Consider the following 19,768-nt stretch of genomic DNA (forward strand, 5'->3'; position numbering starts at 1 on the left):
TTTTTGATTCAGCATATTTTGACCAGATTTCATTATCAGAATTTGTAATATACATTATTATAATTGTGTATTGTGAAGAAATGTATGTCTGTTGAATTTAATAATTCAATGCAAGCTCCCAAAATATCAATATTCTCATTTTCCATTTTTTATTTTGTTTCCACACAGGTTTGGTTGAACAAAGCAGTGATAAATATCCCCGTTGATCACTTGATTGATTACCTTGCTCAAAGGTCAGGCTGGCGCTGGTAATTTCCTTGTGCCGGAGGCTCCCTTTTCACTTTTAGTCCGCCTTCACGGCCCCTAATACAGATCATGTTATGTTTTTTAACCCCTTAACAGCTGCCCACGCTGCTACTGTAACGCAGCAAACATACATAACAACTTGTTTCTAACAGAGGTGCCCTTGCGATAAACAATAATGAATAAAGTTTGGTACCATATATGTGTGGGTCAATTTAAATGAAAATAAAAGAGTTGGGGCAATATGTTCTGTTTGCAACCGTGTGGGTCTCGAACCCAATTAATTTCTAATAATTACAATCCACGGGGCTTTGGGGATGTCCGCGGCGCTGCGCGCTGCCACCGGGTTCAGCGTATCATAATAAAATATATGTATAGAGAAAGTGCTTCAGAGGAATGGGGGGGGGGGGGGGGGGTTACTTATTGCAGGGAATGAAAACTGTTTCCATTTAGGCTAATTGAGCACGCCGCCTGAAGCTCTCTCTCTCTCTCTCTCTCTCTCTCTCTCTCTCTCTCTCTCTCTCTCGCGCGCGCGCGCACCATCTTCTCGCGCACTCCCGCTTAATAAAATCCAGGGTGTCATTACAATGAAGGTAGAGTGAGATACAATAAAGTATACATGCGAACCGCTCTGACGTCAGTGCGTCTGTATGTGTGGATTTGGCACTTTGGGGGTTTTATCGTCTTTATTGTCTGTTTGCTATTGTTGCTAATATTGACTTTGAGACTTTTATCTCCATTCATATGAACTTTTTTCCTCGGGCCTTATATGTTTGTTTTTCCCAGGGCATGATGTCTGGATCAGTTTCAACACAGTTGAGAATCGATAGCTCGAGTTCATCCACAAGGTCAACATGATCTCACGCGCGTCTAATTAATTGCCAATTACTGTGATTATGCTTGGGAACAGATATCTATATATTTTTAGCAGTAGTGGGATTGCGGTTTTTGTATCTACTGGTACTCTGTTTTGTTAAATATATGACCACTATACAGTGTTTATGTGATAACAGAGTTGTATTGACATGTAGTGCCTTAAAGAGTGTGGCCCGTTTCTTTCAACCCTAAACGAAACGAAGCCAACCATTATTCCAACCACCAAGACGAAGACTCGGACACAAGTAGTTCTTCTTTCTTTCCTTTCTTTCGCGATGTTCTCCTTCAAAGTCAAATCAAGTGAAAACATCCCTTTCGAGCCCTGAGCAATTACCACGTGATGAAATGTACGCATTGCAACAGAAACGTCTCAAACGGGCATTAATTCTGAGCACTTAACATATTAATTATTGTCAGCACAAAGCGGAAGAGAGAGAGAGAGAGAGGGAGAGAGAGAGAGAGAGGAAAGAAAACCTGCACTCATATTAGGGCTGTCAGTCGGGTGCCCAAGCGGGAGAGGAAGGAGGGAGGTGGGGGGGGGGGTCATTCATTTCCCAGTGCTCGGTATAATGGTCAAAAACACAATTAAAATATATAAAATCTTTAATGACTATATGCAGCATTGGTAATTTAGGTGAACGTTGATTAATGTGACTTCCCTCGGAGAGAAAAGGTGCAGAGTAAAGATTGAGAACAAGGATCGTTGTAATAAATGTCCTCCACGCAGAGCAGCTCCGCGCTGCTGCACTGCAACACACACAAAAAACTACACCCAGAGCTTTTTATGTGGCGCTCATTGTTGAACTTTTTTTCCCTCTTTTACTTTGAAAATATCGACAAATGATTATTGCATTGCTTTTTAGCGACGTTCAACTTGTTTTTTTCTCAATGTGAACTGTGTTGCGTTGCCTTCTGCTGCCTTCGGCTGCGAGGTCCTCGTCCTGAAATAAGTGCACGCTGCGGGGGACGCATCTCAATTAGAAAGTTCCTCACTCCTCTGAAATCTGAGGCTTCCACAACGTCGGACATTTTTTTGTTTTTGTTTTGCAGTGTGCGATGTTTTGTCGGAAAACTCTTGCCACGAAAAGGGAGATGTCCACGATTCACACCATCTTGACCGGATCAGGTTGATATCAAAAGTGATAAATCGTCCCAAACTTTTTTTTCTTTTTTTTCTGTCACTTGCTGCCGGCAGATCTCGTTGCTGTGCGCATGTGCGAAGGTGTCCAGACTGACAATGCTGGAGAGATAGCGCGTTTGGATTTAGAAACCCGGCGAAAAAAGGACAGAGAGAAAACAAAAAAGGACGAAAACAAAACAACAACAACAAAAAAAACATCCAAGAAAAAAATCCAAACAAACCTACTCCGAGAGACCGGCACCATGAGGTCCAAAGGCAGGGCACGGAAACTGGCCACGAGTAGGTGCAACATCCCTTTTCTTCCCTTTTGCCATATTATGTACCTATACAGACTGTCGCTGTTATCAATAGTTTTCCGTAACGATTACTTTTCCGCCAGGAAAAAACACGTATCCGCTTTTTTTAAAACCTTCTCAAGTGTCAAAACGCCGGTGTTCTCGCGAGGAGAAAAAAAAAAAAAGAATTAAACGCTGCCCTCCAGAAGAGGGTAAACTTTAAAGTTTTGCGCCCGGATGGAGGAACTTTGTGCAGGGCTCCAGCAGTCGCAATGGCCGGGTCGCACGTAGTGGGCGCTGTAGTGTAGTCTGGTGCGTTTCAGGTTCGAATCCCCTTCGCATCGGCGGCGGTTTTCTGCAGTCGCTGCGCGCTGCTCGGTCGCAGGGAGCAACTCGGAGACACGCCGTTCGGTGCCGGGAAATAAGGAGAAAAAGGAGGATGCGTTGGACGCGCACGGTGCATGCGCTGCGGGGAAACGGGGGGATCGTGTTTGTAACTCTTTGTGTGTTTGTGAGTCCGGCGGTTTCGTTCCCGAGCTCGTTTTAATGCGTAATGTGTTGATTGTAAAAATGATATGGAACTTCGGGGAGAAAAGAACAACAAATGCACCGAGATGTTATTATGTAATTATTTTGAAGCACGACTGTTTTTAGTGTGCAGACTGTTCACTGTGTGCACCGCATGGATTTGCTAACAAAATGTACGTAGGAGAAAAATTCTTACTTAAAGTATTAATTGAGTTTGATTAAATGATGTGTAATATCACTCTCGTCATTAAATTGATTTAATTCCTTCGAGCCAATCAACTATAAGATGTTATGCAATGAGATGATTGATGTGGTGATTCATGCATTGATTTGCTACAATAAATTATCAAGAATTATATACATATATTTTCTCAAAGCTGTGCCAATCGAGCTTTATTATATGTGTTCATTTCTATATTTGCATCAGTGTTCGGTGTCCTTGTGCTTTGTGGTTTTTCATTTGTTTTTAAGGATGACGTTAAATTGTTGAGGTTATTTTCTTTGCAAAATTTACAGTAATAATCTAGAATTGCGTTGCAGACCTTTTGGCGAGGAAATAAAATAGGCAGACAGGTCAAAACGAGAAAAGGCAACAGTGCAATGGTCATTTTCAGTCTGTGTTGTATCAGCTAAATACAAACAAAAAGGCTTAGCAGTTCCGAAGTGTAGTTTCAACAGGCAATAAGCAGCAGAGGATGAAGAAGAAGTTGAGAGGCTGCACGTAGGAGCGTCGAGGGAAGTTCCTATTTAGTTGGTTTACTTCACACGAGCTCACGGAGGATATCCTGGTGAAGTTATGAAACAGAGCAAATATATATAAATATATAAGGTATAGTGTTGTTTAGAAACTATTGTAACATGGATAAGGAAATAGGTACGCGCACACACGCGCACACACACACACACACACACACACACACACACACACACACACACACACACACACACAACCATCATGACCAACAGGAAAGAAAACACTTGTTTTCCCAGTCAGATGTCCTCCAGGTCCCAAATTCTGGGAAACACAAAACTTTTGTTGGAACGTTTTTACGCACAAGAGAAAGAATCACTTGCGTTTATCTGCGTTTAACCTGGAGAACATTTATTTAAAGATTATCATTCGCGAGATGGAAGACGTAGATTTCCGCCTCTTCTGTCAGATTGAGGCGGGTGCGTGCGTGCGTGTGTGTGTGTGTGGGGGGGTCCGTGTCCCCCGAGTGGCTGGCCCGCTCTGGACCCAAGCCAGGCCTGCACAGTGTCAACAGTGAATATTTAAATTCCCAGACGCCGCATAAGGGCGATGCTGGTCAATGCGTTCGGTGTTCGAGTCCCGCCTGTCCGGAGGAGTCGTGGTATAAACCGGGCATGCACGGGGGGGGGGGGGGGGCTCCTCGCAGAACAGTCGTGTGATAAAAAAGAAAAGAAAAAAAGGAAAAGAGAAGGTGGGGGCACGTGGGGCGCACGGTGGATGTAATCGAGGAGGTGATGGAGAGCTGGTAAACGTAAGAGTGATTGATGGAGGTTGACTGATTGGTCCGCGCGTCCAGATGCAATGCGGTGCGCCACAAAAATCTTTGCTTCCCAACTAAGTATAGCCGAGGCGTGCAGGCCGCACCCCGCGGTGGATTGTGGGCTACGGGAGGGGGAAGGGGGGTGACTTTGATGATCCAAACCCCGCTTGGCGTAGGTCTCATTAAAAAGGTCCGCTTAGCTTATTCGTGTCTCAATAAAAAAAAAAAAACGTTGATTACAACGTGCTTAGAGATGTTTGATAATTTGTTGGGGATGATTACAGCACGTGACCAGTGACATCACAGAGCTTCGAGCCGTTAAATCCACGGTGTGAAACACGCATGTGGAGATCAAAAGCAAAGTTCCATTAGAAGTATTTGGAAGCTTAACAAGTGGCAATGGAGCGTATCCAGTGTGTCCGCACACACTCGTCCACTTGCTAACCATTTTTCACATTTACCACAATATTTAGTCAGTCATCACTCATTGATCGGCCTGTCTCCAAAAATGAGGTTCATATTACTTTTTAGTTGCATAGCTGGCCCATTGGCTGATCGGCACGCGAGGAGAGAGAGAGAGGGGGGGGGGGGAGGCCTCGCCCGCCTCGAGGTCTCGCTGTCCGTCAGCGGCTCCGTGTCTCCGTGCGTCGTCCTCCTCCTCGCGGTGTGCAATGGGCCGTGCGTCCCGCGTTTGTCTGGCGGAGCTCATTAAAACGGTTAATAGATCGGCCCATTTGAAAGGCGAGAGGGAGCGGGCCGACGCGGGGAAAGTGAAATAGAGACCCCATTAAACCGCCCTTGTTGTCCGCCGGTGCTCTTTGCGTGCGTGCGCTCCGCGCGCTCCGCTTGGTGCCAAAGCTGCGTATGCAAATGTTCCATATCGCCTCCTGGGTCAAGAGTCACAGAGGCCCAATGAGGGAGCTTACTCCTCTCTGTGTTCTTACCTGATGCAAATGGGTGCAAATAAATGGCACGTGTCTCATGATGGATTCATGTTTTTTTTATTTTATGGAAGTTGCATTGACTGATGATCAAATCGTAGCCAAATACCACATCAGTTGCTATTTGAGGCATATCTTCAAACCCGAAAAGCTCCAGTACTTGATTGTTTTTGTTTGAGGGGGGAAAGAAGGAGTGTTTTTTTACAACATGATCTGGTTCACTATTTTTGCATAACGTAGGCATTTGTTTTCCTGGCCTTGTAAGATGAAATCTTTCGCTGGTAACATTTCCTTTGCAATTTATGTGCTCGCTATTGCCGGAAGTGACTGTGTAAAATGGCCCCTTGCACTGGAAGTCATATGGAACTGTGAGAAGTCCTACATGTGCAAAGATCATGTGATCAGAGGGGGGACAAAGCAGCGGACATGCACATTAAGCTTTAAGCTTATAGGAAAGCAGTCAAACCAGGTGTAAAGCATCTCACAGACACATATGCTCAAACACACACGCTGCCTTTGTGGCGTATCGGTTGTGTTTTGGGGGCACAAGTGAGCGTCTGTCTGCGTGTGTGTTGGTGAGTTTGGTGGTGGCGGGGGGGGGGGGGGCAGGTGACCCCGGCCATCTATCAACGCCCCCGTCTGTCTGACATGTCGTTGACTTTCCTCCTTTCTTACGTTGGGAGAACCCCCCCCCCCCCCCACCCCCCCTTAGATGGCTCTTTCCGAAGGTCCCTGGTGTTAATGAGTCGTCCAGAACTCGATCTCGGGGCTGTAAACACAGAGCCGATGAGGTTAGTCGTTTGTTTATGCACTGTTGTCACCCGCTTGAAGGATGGCCCATGTCCCGAGTAACTAGGGGGCCCCCGTCAAGGGTCCCCTCTCAGGCCCCATGACGCAGCGGTCCGGGCCCTAAGGGACCCCTCTCCCATCTCTGCTCCCTGTCCTTCAGCTGTACTCCCCGCTCTCCTTCCTCTCACTCCATCATATACGTGGAGGATTTCATCCACAGACAGGCATTAGTTTCAGAATGCTGGTCCCTGTGAGAATGTGTTGTTGCTCTTAAGGGCGGGGCAGAAATGATTGTATTTACATGGTGTGTGTGTGTTGTTGGGGGGTGGGGGGGGGGGGTATAGTTCAGCGACCCAGACGAGGCAGTGTGGGAACACCAAGGGATAGATGGAGGGAGGGTAGAGTCTGTGCAGCGACATGTCAAGCCTGGGAACCGCTGTGTGTTTACCACAGGGAAACCGTACCAACACAGAACAATGAGCGAGCCACCCCTTCTAAATAATAAAAAAAAAAAAAAAAAAAAAAGGCCATGGCAGCTTTCTTCTCTCCTCTAAAGGTCATGGAGTTGGAGATAGGGAGTCTACACAAAAGCCTCCAGCCTGTCGGCAGTCTGGTCTGGCCCAGTACGGAGCCAGAGCTGAGGTCATTATCAACAGAGCTGTCCCCAGCTAAGCATATTTTTAAAGATTGTGCTTGTGTGTGCGTGTGTTTAGGGAGCGGGGGGGGGGTCGAGGGCACGTGTGCACATGCACAAAACAAAGGCGCTCTGCAGAGCGCGCAGCGGCGTTGTCAAACGTGTGACGGCGCCGCCATTTTCTCTTCACAAATGTCCCTGAGATGAATGGCATTCCGCTGAGTTGAAAAGTTTACCCGGACATCAAGCTGATTTGTGTCGTTATGATGTCTGAGGAGTTATAATGCCGACGGATCGCTGATGGTGCGTTTTGCATTAATGAGGCGGTGTGAAGTTCTTTGAGAAGAGATGTCCGTTAGCTTAATTAAAGAAAGTCAATCATCTTATGCTCCAATCAATTACCTGGAGCAGGTGGTAGAAAGTGGGCCGGTCACCCCGGCCCTCTTGTCTCACATCCGCTAACCGTACCCGAAGACACTTTACTACATTGTTGAAATGCTTTTAGGAGGGGAAAGACTAAACACGAGGCTTGCTATGACTTTATTCTGGCTGCCAACCTTTGCGCGCTGCAGACCAAAGTCACGATGTCACGTTTGCACGTCACATCACAGGCTGCAGTGCGATCCTATTTTCTCTATCTGCCCAGCATCGTCAAATACGAACGAGTGGGGCGAGGAAACGCACCGCCAAGTTCATTGCAATTGATCAGAACTTATTGACCCTTTAAAATCATTTTCCATACCACCTCTTGAATCATTTGTAAATATCTTTGCACCAACACGTGTCTTAAAGTGTTTGCCTGCGGACATTCTTTTAAACCACCGTCATGGAGGGTCGACAGAGGGAACGGCGCATTTTCACTGTTGCACACTGGAGAGAGCACATATCCATAAACAGGAATTAGCCAACAATCGCTCTGTGAATGTGGCGATAACAGCGTGTTCCAGCACAGCTCGGGGATCTCCCTGGGTGGAGCAGACTGGCCCAAGAGATGGAGGGAGGGAGGGGAGGAGGGAGGAGGGAGGGAAAGTCATTTCTGATTAACAGGGGCCAAAAGGGGGGGGGTCATGGGGTCATGCCCATCTGTAGCGGGAAAAGGGAGCACAGGACGGAACGGTCAGGTGTGTCTGTTTATGTGTTTGTGTGCTACGTGTGTGTGATTCCTGTACACCTTTCATCCCTGCCACAACAAGCCCCCACCCCCCCCCCCCCCCCCCGCTCTCCGCCCTGCAGCTCATTAAGCAGTGACCTGTGACCCCCCGCAGGACGGGAGAGAGGAGGGTAGGAGTTGTGATCAAAGCCGGGGCCTTCCTGATGAAGTTCACCCGATTAGATCTGATGGCGGCTGTCTCGGCCGTGTTTGGGGTGCTGAAACAGTGATCGTTACGGTGGGAGACACAAAGTCCCTACAAGCTGTGAGTTCACGATTGAAGGCAAAACTTGGGACATTAAGGTCGATCCTGTTAAAGATTAAAAAACAAACATATAAAGGACAGAACGACCAAATCCCAAAGACTTTAGTGTCTCCCAATCTGTCGATGTAGCTCCTCTTCAACGATCAACGTTCACCTCGCTTCACCCACTCCGGCCCCCCCCCCGTCCGAGAAAAGCAAACGCCACGTCCCCGTCCCCCGTCCTCCGCCATACGCCTCGATGACTCCCCCCCTTCCGAGGACGTGCGCCCGTCTTATTAAGCCGCGCACCTTCGTGTTGTTGGTCAGCCGGGGTCGCGGCAGAGGAAAGAATGCGGCACTGGGAAGGAATGCGGGGCTGATTAGCGCTTCTTACCTGTAAGTGAACTGGACGTGCCGGCGTGTGATGAGACAGAGGAAACGAGGGAACAATAGGACAGTAGAGATTCCTTTCCACGCCGCATTCCAGCGATCCTCCAGCCGGGGCCCCCCCCCCCCGCTCAGAGCTTTGATGAACCTTTCTCGCGGGCTTCCTGGGATTGTCGCTCCTCCACAAACACAAAAACATGAAGCGGTCGGTAGGGCGGAGGTGGGGGTTTGGGGGGGAAGGTGGGTTGGGTGGGGGGGGGGACACGGCTGTCCTCAGGATGTCCTGTTTTGATTAGCGTTAGCATCCTAAATGCACCGCAGAAATATTATTCTAACACGGCGAAGAGCTCGGCGGTGACACATCCACTTCTTTCCACTCCTGCGACCTCCGGGGGTCAGATGCACTACAATGAGCCGGGAATCAAAGAGGTGCTGCTCACCCAGTGATCTGACGGAGGAAATCATGTGAGGAAAACACAGCGATAGATAGGGAGACGGTTCAGGGCCCGTCAACAGGTGGGAGTTTATCAGTCCGATGCTTATACAAAAGTACCTAAACATTTCCGGAGTCATCAATAACGCCGAAATGATCATGAATAACATGTTGATGGCATCTTTGAAAACTGTAGTGTTCTTCTTTGGGTGACAGGAAGTGGTGAGAAGTGGAGGGGGAGTTCTGGAATTCCTCCCTATGCTAGAATAAGCAGATATTCCTCCTGAAATCAGAAGAGGCAAGTTTCTTGGAGCGTTTTAAGAAGTGTCAAAGTGGGTAATCACTGTTTTCCTTCCTTTTTACGTTTGGGATCAAACTTGTGTTTTTGCCGCCTTTGTTACAACTAAATAACTATGAACAGCTACGGCCTCTGCAATCTGAAGCGAGCGAAAAAGATGGTGGCCGACCCCGCTCACCCCGGACAAAAACTGTTTGTGCCCCTTCCATCTGGCAGGAGGCTGAGGTCCATCAGGACTAAGACCTCCCGCCACACCAACAGTTTCTTCCCGTCGGCAGTCGGGCTCATCAACAGAGCCGGTCCCCCACTGACTGACTATAACACTCCACCAGTCACTCCCCCTCACACTGCACATGTCACTTTAACTGTAATTCATCACTTTGTCGTCACTCGTCACTTTGTTACTTGTTCGTTAGTGCACTTTATGCTTAATTTTTTTTTAAAACTTTTTTTATATTGAACATTTTTAACTTTATTCCCTTGTTTTATACTAACCCATAGCCTTATTCTACTAACTCATTGCATTAGCATTTCATTTTACTTTATTTTATTACTGGTGCACTGTTGTCTTGTCTGTCTACTGTCGCGCACCAACCGCCAAGACAAATTCCTTGTATGTTTGGCATATTTTGGTAATAAATGTTTCCTGATTCCTGATCAACTCAAGCTATTCTTTCATGAGACACGGGGTGAAATATATTAGGGTGTAAATGCTTCAATGAAATAGTCAAAGAACTCAAACATATCATAATAAATCTGAGCTTATTTCAGTTGGCTGAAATGGTAATTATGAATTATGTTTCTCTTTAAGTAAACCTTGAGCTCCTTGTTTTGAGCTCTTGCACACGGTGTCCTCTTTCTGCAGCCCCCACTACATCTCTCCTGTCTCCTGTGGAATCAGAGGGCAATGAAGCATTGCAGCACGGTTTGTTGTTGTGCTGGTGCTTGAGGGCTTTAGTTTGACAGGAGGGCAGCACTTTGTTCACCTCAGTGTCCAGAAGCGGACCCCGCGGGACCTCTGGGCCTGGATGTCTCTGTCAGGGGCTCTGGCAGGACCGGGGCAATGGAGGGGGGGCGGGGGGGGGGGGGGGGGGGGGGGGAGGCACGGCGCTCACCGGGTCAGTGGGCAAGCTAATCGATTTTATCTCCGTTTCACACAACACGCCAAACCCCTACTGGCCTGATATTCACATGTTCACTGCCCAGAGGATTACACTCCTTCCATCTTCCGTCACTCTCTTTTTTCTTTTCTCTTTTAGTTTCTTTCTCTCCCACCAAATGTCTCGCGTTCCTCACTCGTGTTTTGTCTACTTCCTTCTTTATCTACCTCCCTCGCCTCATCCCTCCTCCGATGAGAGCGTTTTAAATTTAGCCCGTCGCTGGATCGGCGCGCTCCCCTTGAGGGCAGGACGGTGGGCAGAGAGAGAGGGGCCGCTTGTTTTTTCTCGGGCCATTCCTCTGGATAAAGCGTCGGAACAAGGGAATGGAAGCTTTGGGAACGGTCTGGAAACTACCCATTCGTCAGTGTAAGGAGATACTGCGCTGACAGTTAGCAGACGACCGGCCAAGTACAACACGGGACGGCCGCGTGGGCCCGCAGCGCTCGGCTCGGCCCGACAGACAGACAGACAGACAGACAGAGCGAGACCAGACCAAACACCCCACTCATCTCCGTTGGAGGAAGTAGCATATGTTAACATTTTAGGCAGTCATTCCGATTCTCCGGCGCAGCGCGTCTCAAGTGCGAACAGTAGAATAAGTGAATGATTGCCGGTGCAATCATAACTAACGTGGTAATAAAGAAGAGCAAGGGGGCAACAAATTATAGCAGTGCAGACACATAATGATAACATGATGTCCTGTAAGTACTGGAGCAAATTGTGGCTGGTTCAGTCATTTTCTTATTTGCCGGAATTGACAACTTTTTATGCTTTTCAAGGTCCCAAGTGAATCGCGTCACTACTGGTATGTTCCGTGGGCTGTATTTCATCAGCTTTTTTCATAGTATTTTGTGCAGGATTCTACATTTTTTACATTTTCATCATTATTTTCATTGATTGCCATTTTCCATCTCCTTTTCGCCTGCCTCTTTAGTCAGTCTGACACCGCCTCCCACCATGACTTCCCATCAGCCACCGCAGCCGGTTCAGAATGCGAGCATTACCCCTCAGGGGCGGTAATACATTTATGAAAGCAAAGATTTATATGCACCCATAAACTCATGCACCTACACATGTTTGAATATTTATCCGTCCTTACAAGAGAGATTTGGACACTTGTATACGCACGCACCCGCTGAGCTGGGATGGGACGGCGCGTTGGCACGGCCAGTGCAGGGTGGGACACTGCAGGTGTGAGTCCGTGTGTCTCTCCGCCCGGGCCATTAATCGCTGCCACCTGACAGTTCAATCTCCGAGGGGGCCGAGCGCGGCAGCCGGCTGGTTACCAGGGCGGGTCATTACTGAGCATGGAGGCAGCCAATCGCATCAGCGATCAATGACAAAGGCTGCAGTGGGAGGGAGATGCGAGAAGTGAGGGAGAAGAAGCAGGAGGTAGGGTTGAGAAAGATGGAGGGCGAGCGAGGCGATGGAGACGTAGGGTGAAGGGGGGGCGGGCGGGGGGGGAGGGGGGGGGTGGGAGAGGTATAGGCAGGATAAAGGTAGTTGTGATGCTGAAGGTCGGCTCTTGGTTGTGGAGTAGATGACAAACAGGCTGTCATCTGCAAGAAATGGAGATATTCATCTGATGCCGCACAACAGAAAATATGGCCCATGCACACACATAAACGCACACAGACACAGTCATTGCCAGAGCAGCTTGATTGAGAACGCAGCAGGGGAATTTAGTGTGAGCCATTGTTTCATGAATTCCATATACAAGGTGTCGGCAGTCCGCGCCGCCTTTTAGTGGTCAGGCCGGGTTGCGCTGTCGTAAAAGTAATGACTGGCCGTGAATAAAAATAAATAAAAAATCAGTTCATGAAAACGCCACAACTCCCCCCCCCCCCCCCCTCCCCCCGGAGCCTCTTCGGCGGCCCATGACGCTGCCACGGGAACAGCTGCCATAAAGAAGCCCGTCCCGTTGTGTTTACGCCGGTCCAACGCGGGGCTCCTTCTCACAGAAGGAATTCCACACGCCGCGAATGTCATTTTCACCTTCTCACCCGCGTTTTTTTTTTTCCCGCAAACTTGTTGTGAAGGTTGATGAGGGGATTAATTGATGTTGTGGGCGACACTGTTTGGCCCGGGCGCTGATAAAACAACAGTGACATTTCTCGTGTATCCCCAGACGCCTATAATAGCAGAGCTCGTCGTTTATCCTGCCCTATCTCTCAGCAGATCCACTGGCCCTCTCTCCCAGACACACACACACACACACACTACCAGGCCAACCCAGCCTGGACACCACTGAGTGATGATGAGTCATTACACAGAGTGTGCCCTTCAACCTTTCGCAGTCTTTATGGATCACTCTTTGGCAGAATCATATTCCCTAATGCCAAGTTCCTGTCCATCGGCCTGCGTGTCTGCCGGACAGTCAGGCTCTCAGTCTGCCCCCCCCCCCCCCCCCCCAGTTTCACACACCAGTTCCTCCCAGACATCTCTGTCTCTGTTTATTTTAATAACAACTGGGAAGAAAAAAAATCTCTCCCTTTCCCGTTACCAAATATTTGAATTTGATGTTTTTTATGTATTCCGCGGTGAGAATAATGGACGCAAGTGTTGATTTGTTCGGATCATTTTTAGATTAACTTGAGAAAAGGCTTCAACAGTTTTCTGTTATCCAAGGGTGTGATAGTTCAAAAGATTAATTAAGCATTCTCCCGCAGCTAACATGTTCTTCAATATTGATATTGGCATGCAGCATTATTGCAACTATTCACAGTAATCCAATACATCTCTTTGCATTCATGGGTTTCCCCTGCATCTATTTCCTTACTTGAATACGATCTTTGTACTTTCTCAGCGAAGCAGCGGAGGAAAAGGAGTCAGTTTGGATTTCCACACACCTTCTTCTCTGTTACTTTAGTTAATCCAATACGAACACCACGCCAAGGATTTTCTCTGTAGATCAGGCTGCTAATATGTTTTTTGTGGACGCCAGCATTTGATCCTTCTCTGAACAAATGCAATTTGTCCGGCCTTATTTGATCAGTCCGAGGCGCGTAGTTCAGTGCAGGCAGGAGCAAGCGAACCCTCTATACGATAGCAGTTAAAATGTTTTCTGTGTCTGTGAGGGGGGGGAAACTCTATTACAGGTGTCCCGGAACACGGGGCCCTGCTGGCTCTGATGAAATGCTCTTTGGGTATCAATGCAATTGTGCTTTCGCCTAGCCTTGAGACTGGACACCTCTTGGGTTTTAAAAGCGGGCTGAAAACAAAGTCTGGCTCAAAACCGTACAATTACAATGGTGGAAACGTTGAAGGGCACATCCTGATGTAACATAGTAATCTACCCTGGGACACCAGAATGATGCTGTATAACTTTGGTAATTTGTTTGTTGAACATGTATTGACTTGTAGAGTGGTACTCCTCCTCGGGCAATGACATTTGCATTGTTCGTATACCTTTGACATGGAACGGACAGGATCCTTTCTAGACGTTTCACTCATTCTACACAGGTAAAACAGCATTATAGGGCCCACAGTTGTATAACAGGCGTATAATCTCACATGAAAGGCAAAAACTCTTGTATTTCATCCGACCCACGTCAGCCCCAGAGGGTCCAGAGACATGGGACGCATGCTCCGTCACATTGCCCCGCCCTGAGCCCCACAGATCAAATGCGGCTATGATTTATGTCCGCTGTCTCAGCCTTCACGTTGCATGTTCCTCTGCTTTGGAGCGGTCGGTCCAACCCGACCGCGGTAGTAATTTGTCTCCTTACGTGTGTAGGAGGTGCGGGGCGAAGGTCAGGGAAATGAAAATGACCAGACCTGACTTAATTGTTCTATCTATTTGCGGTTTGAGACAGGATGTCTGTCTGAATGTCTACTGGTCTTTTTGTCCATCTGTCTTGCTTCTTTTTTGGCGCCGCGTCTTGTGTCGGCCGGTCGGGGCTCTCTGCTTGCATTCAGCCGATCCGATCCACTCCAGCAGGAATACTGGGTTCAACAGAGGCTGGAGGACAGATACTGATCACCGTCAAAACACACAGGCCCATGGAAACGTTTCCCCTGGTTCTTATTAAGCGTGTTCCTGATTTATCCTGCTATAAAAGCTCCGAACAAATAAAAACTAGAAATGGGTTGGAGTGGAATTATTATTAGTCCATGCCTGTATTTTTATGTACGTGCTGTAAAATAACAAATACAGTCCTGTTTCAGACGTGACGCGTAAAAACCTTGTTGCCTCCAAGTCCTTCGCCAGCTTGGCACGTCTGACAAGGTTAAGCCCGCAAATTATGGCAAGAAATGCTTCCTGCGTGTGATTACATTTATCATGTATAATTAGGAAGTTCTGCTCTGTCTACACATGATGACCTTTCACCCCGACTGTGACAGTTGTAGACTGGTGTTGCCAGACACCCAAATGTGCTGCCCAGGTCGTGCTCCACCACAAAGTCTGGTTTCCGCTGCAGGATCAAGTGTTGAAGATTTGGGTTTCTTTCTCCGACTTGAGACTTGAGAAACGCGTCTGTGTTATTTAGATAATTGCAGATAAATTATTAATATAAGTAAGTATATAAGTATGTTCAGGAACATGTCCAACAGAGAAACGTTGACCCCAGTATCTGGTATTCCGGGGTTACAGTAACTGAAGGGGGAACTACTGGGGCTTTAAGAACCCGTCACGACGTGTGTTAGCACTTGTATACGGAGGCTCTGTCAGCAGCGTTAAACTCTGGGCCTCAATGTACCTTTTCTTGATCTTTCGATGTGTGTGTGTGAACCGCTGCCAACTTCCTATCTGTGAAGCCTTTTCGGCCTCGGCTTTAGTTTTCTAATTATTTAAACCTTTTCTCCAAACCGAAGCCTTTCTTTCCTGCTTTGTTTTCTTTCCCTTTTGCTCCTTTTCCTCCTGTCCGTTGCTCTGTCATTCGTTCTTCCTTTTCCTTTGCGCTTGTACCCTTTTTGTGTTATAATTCCCACCTATTATTTCTGTCCCGAGCCCTCATTAGTCATGTCGCTGTCAGCCGCCAGCTGCAGACTCACGCACACACACACGCACAGCCGCACGTACTCCTGCACATGCACAGGTATGGAAGTCATCAAGGAGAGGTCAAAGGTCGGCCTCATTACCCGGCTCCAGTGAAAACGTTTTTCTGTGTTTTATGCACCGGTATCAGAAAGCAGAGGGGAGGGAAGTGAGTGGGGGAAGAGGGGGAGCGAGGGGTGTAGAAAAAAAGCAAGATGATGATGAGGACTTCAGCTTTATGAAGAAATAGGAGAACAGAGAGGGAGTGGTAGAATTGGAGAAGTGCAGAAGGGGGAAACAGAAAGACCTCTTCTTCGTCACTGTACCGGTGCCTGGTTTACTCCACGCCACAGTTCTCAAACCATATCAATGAGGCCCATTTAGGAGATGGGAAATTGTGGTTAGGTGGAGTGTTTGAGGGGTCGAATTGAGATGCTGGCGGCATACACGCATGGTGTTTCCTGACGTTAAACACAACAACTCTAAAGAAAGTCATTAAGAGCAGTCCAACAGAAGCCCATTCATTCATTCATCTTCCTCTGTTCACACACACACACACACACACATTCTGTCTCTTTTTTTCCCACTCTCACACACACACACACACACACACACTCACACACATATAAGGAGTTCAGATTGTGTGCCTGCGTGGGACATGATACGCTGACATGTGACAGAAAGCATAGCGGGAGGGTGTGTGTGTGTGTGTGCACGTTCAAGTTCAACCGCAGAGGTCAGAGAGTGTGTGTGTGTGTGTTGGGACGTCAGCTGGGAGCAGTCAGGGGGACACTGGTGATGCAGACTGACACGGGACATAAACACTAGTAGTATAGTGAAGGGGCCCATTGTCTCAATCGCCGCCATGTCAGTCTCTGTGTAATGGAACGATATGTCTCTGTATGTTTGTCTAATTGGCCAATATCCCTCTGTGTCCGTCTGTCTTCTGACATGTCTCTCTCTCGGCTTAACTGTGTCCTTCTTCCCCTCCTTTACTATCTACGTGAACACCCACATTTCAGGCACGAGGCACATCCTCTTTTGCTGGATAGCTTTTGTTTCAGGCTGTGAACACGTGTTTCTTTTGCTTTTCCTCATCAAGTTGAATCGCCCAAATGCACAAACACACACCACATTAAACTCAAAGAAGAAGGAGAAACACAAATACTTAGGGACCAGGCTTTACGAGAAGCGTCATTAGTCGCAGGTGGAATCGCTAACAAGTTCAGGGGTCCAGGACATGCAGGGGAGTTATTAGTCCTGGGATTTGAGATTGGTTGCTGAGCCCAGAAAGGAGGTAAAGGTGTGCGGAGGATATGAGGTCTTTGGTGTCGAGCTGCTGGGATCGTGATGAGGTGTGTGGGATTAATGGGAGTGAAGTTGCAAGAGAGGGGAGGCCAGTAAGCAAGAGGTGCTGAGGACATGCCGGATGGGTGCGCAGGATTTGTGCCTTTGTTGGTTTGAGATTCCGTTCATGTCTGTGTAAGCCTGCATGGATGACAATCGTGTTTCGATTCTTTTAGTGATGTTCTCACATGAATTTACACTCAAGACACTTAACCCGAGGTCCTGTAACGTCCGCTCAAAACCCCGCTGTGTAATGGGAAAAATGTGTGAATGTCAGATCTATACCGGGCTGTTTCGTTCATTCCTCAGTTTGGTTTCATTTCAACAGCAGACGAGAGAGACAGAAGGTATTAGGATGTCAAAATGAGGCCTTTACAGGCAAATGTGGAGGTGGTTAGAGGAGGCCAAAGTTCACCCGCGTCTCTCGGCTGTTTTATGTGGCTGCTGCCACTCGAGGTGCAGCCGCCAGCACCTTCTCCTTTTGTCTGTTAAAGACTGGTTCATGTTACGCGCATATTTGTACCCTTATTATTTACATTCTTTAGCTTACTTTCTCTCGTGAATACACATTTAAAGCAGAAGAGGAGCCCCCGATTTACATTTTTAGACAAATGGTTTACATTGCTATTTCCACAGCTCGTACAGTTTTATTTCATTTAGTCACACAGTTACCAGCTAGAGTTACAGGCTGAGCCATGTTTGCAAACAGGGAGGCACACCGAGGGCTAAACTGTAGTAATAATCCAATTATAGTAATAAGTAGCCCAGTGATTGACTCTTCAGTCAGACATGAAGGGGTTTCAGGGCCACCTCTCTTGAAGGACATGTTTCCCTGTGGCGGCTTCCCGTTCACGCAGACACGCGCGTTGAGCGGCTTGGGCTTTGCTCCTTGCTGCCTAAGCAGTGCGCCGTGTCTGTTTATTGTAGAGGAGCAGTGGATGTTTATACTCTCGCCGGAGCAAAACAAACCCGCCCGAAGTGTGAGGCCATTCTAAAATAATCCACCAGCTCTTTGGCAAATTGACACCATGTCGTCCCTGCTTGTTGTTGTTTGTTCACGCTGGCCCTCACAATGAACTCACACGTTCACTTCCTTGGATGGATCGTTTTCCATCAGATAAAAACACTAAATGAATCCAGATAAGGTTGTTTTCTGCAGGAAATGCGATCTCTATAGTCTCTATTATTTCTATGGCCTGAGATAAAAAAAAAACTTGATGTTTACATTGATTCTCTATGTTTTTTGCTTTCATCACGTACCGCTTTTGTGTCGTCCAAATGCATTGGGGTCGGGGAGGTCGCAGGGGTTACATTGTATCGTGAAATCAAAACAAATGATTTTGTTTGTGTTCCTTTTCACACTTTTTCTCGCTTCTCCCCCCCCCCCCCGCGGTTGCCCGTGCATTAGCGGTGGTATAAATACATCATAGAAACGGACACAATGGCCGAGGAGGGATGGATGTCAGTGGTCAGGCCAGATAAGAATGACAAAGCTCTACACTAAGCCACGTCACCAGCGGGCCTCTCACCTGCCTGTCCGTCACACAAACGCACTCAACCATCACAGAGGGATTGTTTGCGCCCATGCATGTGTGTGCGCGCGTGATTGATGCGCCTCGTCTTCCCTCCGCCGCGCCCCCCCCCTCGACCAGCCTCGCTCCCTTCTTGTCCCGCCTTCGGTCCGGACTGTCAAGGAAACATGAGGCCTTGGGGAGATAGCCGGCGTGCTCTCTCCCGCTCTGTCCTCTTTTTCTCCTCCCTGCTCAAGTCACCACTGCTGTGGGAAAAGCAGAAGAGATGAGGCCTTAAAAAATAGATCATTGTCCGCCTCCTAGATTAAAGCCAGAGAATGTGAGCATTGTCCGCTGAATGGCTAAACCTTCCTGCTGTCACTCAAATGCTGCTCTGAGCGCTACTTCATGTCTAAGAGGCTTATCTGCGCTGAAAGGCCCCTGGCTGCTCTTGGGAGAGAGGACGTAATGAAGCGTGTTTTTTTTTTTCTCTGTGGGGAGAAACCTGCTGCTGGGGGGGGGGGGGGGGGTGGCTGGTGGCAGAGGTGGTGGGTGGTTAGGGGACTCAGGGGGTGGACGTGGCCAGTGGGACAGCTGCAGCCCTCCGCCCCAAGCGCTCCCACTGCTTCCGACGGCCTCCCTCGAAAGAATTGCCATTTATCTAGTCTCACATGCGGAGGGAGCGCCGGGTACGCGCCATACGGGCCTCAACCCATTGCCAGCGCGATGGGGGGGGGGGGACGTGGGGGACATTATGTGGGGACGTGCCCAGGGACCTGCCCGTTGTCCGCGCTCAGCCGTCTGTGGGGATGATCAGCAGGCCACTGATGTGGTCCTCTCTTTGTGCTCCGCTGTTTGAAAAGGGGAAAGTTTAAGTGCTGCTCGCATTCAGGGCTGAGGGCCAGCCAGGCTGCAAGGGTTAGCTAAGCCTTGAGGCCCGCGTGTGCGTGTCTGTGTGTGTGTGTGTGTGTGTGTGTGTGTCTGTATAAGAAAAGTCTGCAGGTTCATCAACATCCTGATTATTATATGTACGATTACAAGATCAAATGATGAAGCATCTGGGACGAGTTTTCTTTGCCAAAAAAAGGGAATCGTTGAAAACTAAATCTGTTCAGGCAAGTTTTAAATTATTTTATCAAAGTTCTTACCATACGACTATTTTCTGTTCATCTGCTTCTGCTCAATGAAATCTTGCGTAACAGTGCTCCACTTGTTGAATTGTGAAACATCTGCCCCGATCGGTCCCACCGCGCCGACGGGGCGCGCGTGGGTTTCCCCCAGTGGTCCGTTCACATTCATTTGCGGATGATTTACAGAAGCTG

General features: G+C 48.2%; 1 protein-coding gene across 13 annotated transcripts in view; it reads left to right on the plus strand.

The window, feature by feature from the left end:
- The first annotated feature begins 1,635 nt into the window (after window positions 1-1,635).
- Window positions 1,636-19,768, plus strand: part of mecom (MDS1 and EVI1 complex locus) — a 120,060-nt gene continuing 101,927 nt past the window's right edge. For all 13 annotated transcript variants that reach the window (XM_040183933.2, XM_040183985.2, XM_040183950.2 and 10 more), the window contains exon 1: window positions 1,636-2,539. In XM_040183933.2, coding sequence (XP_040039867.2) covers window positions 2,332-2,539 — 208 coding nt within the window. In that variant the 5' untranslated portion in view covers window positions 1,636-2,331. The remainder of the gene's footprint in view (window positions 2,540-19,768) is intronic.

Source organism: Gasterosteus aculeatus, chromosome 1 (assembly GCF_964276395.1).
Source record: "Gasterosteus aculeatus chromosome 1, fGasAcu3.hap1.1, whole genome shotgun sequence".
NCBI lineage: Eukaryota > Metazoa > Chordata > Actinopteri > Perciformes > Gasterosteidae > Gasterosteus > Gasterosteus aculeatus.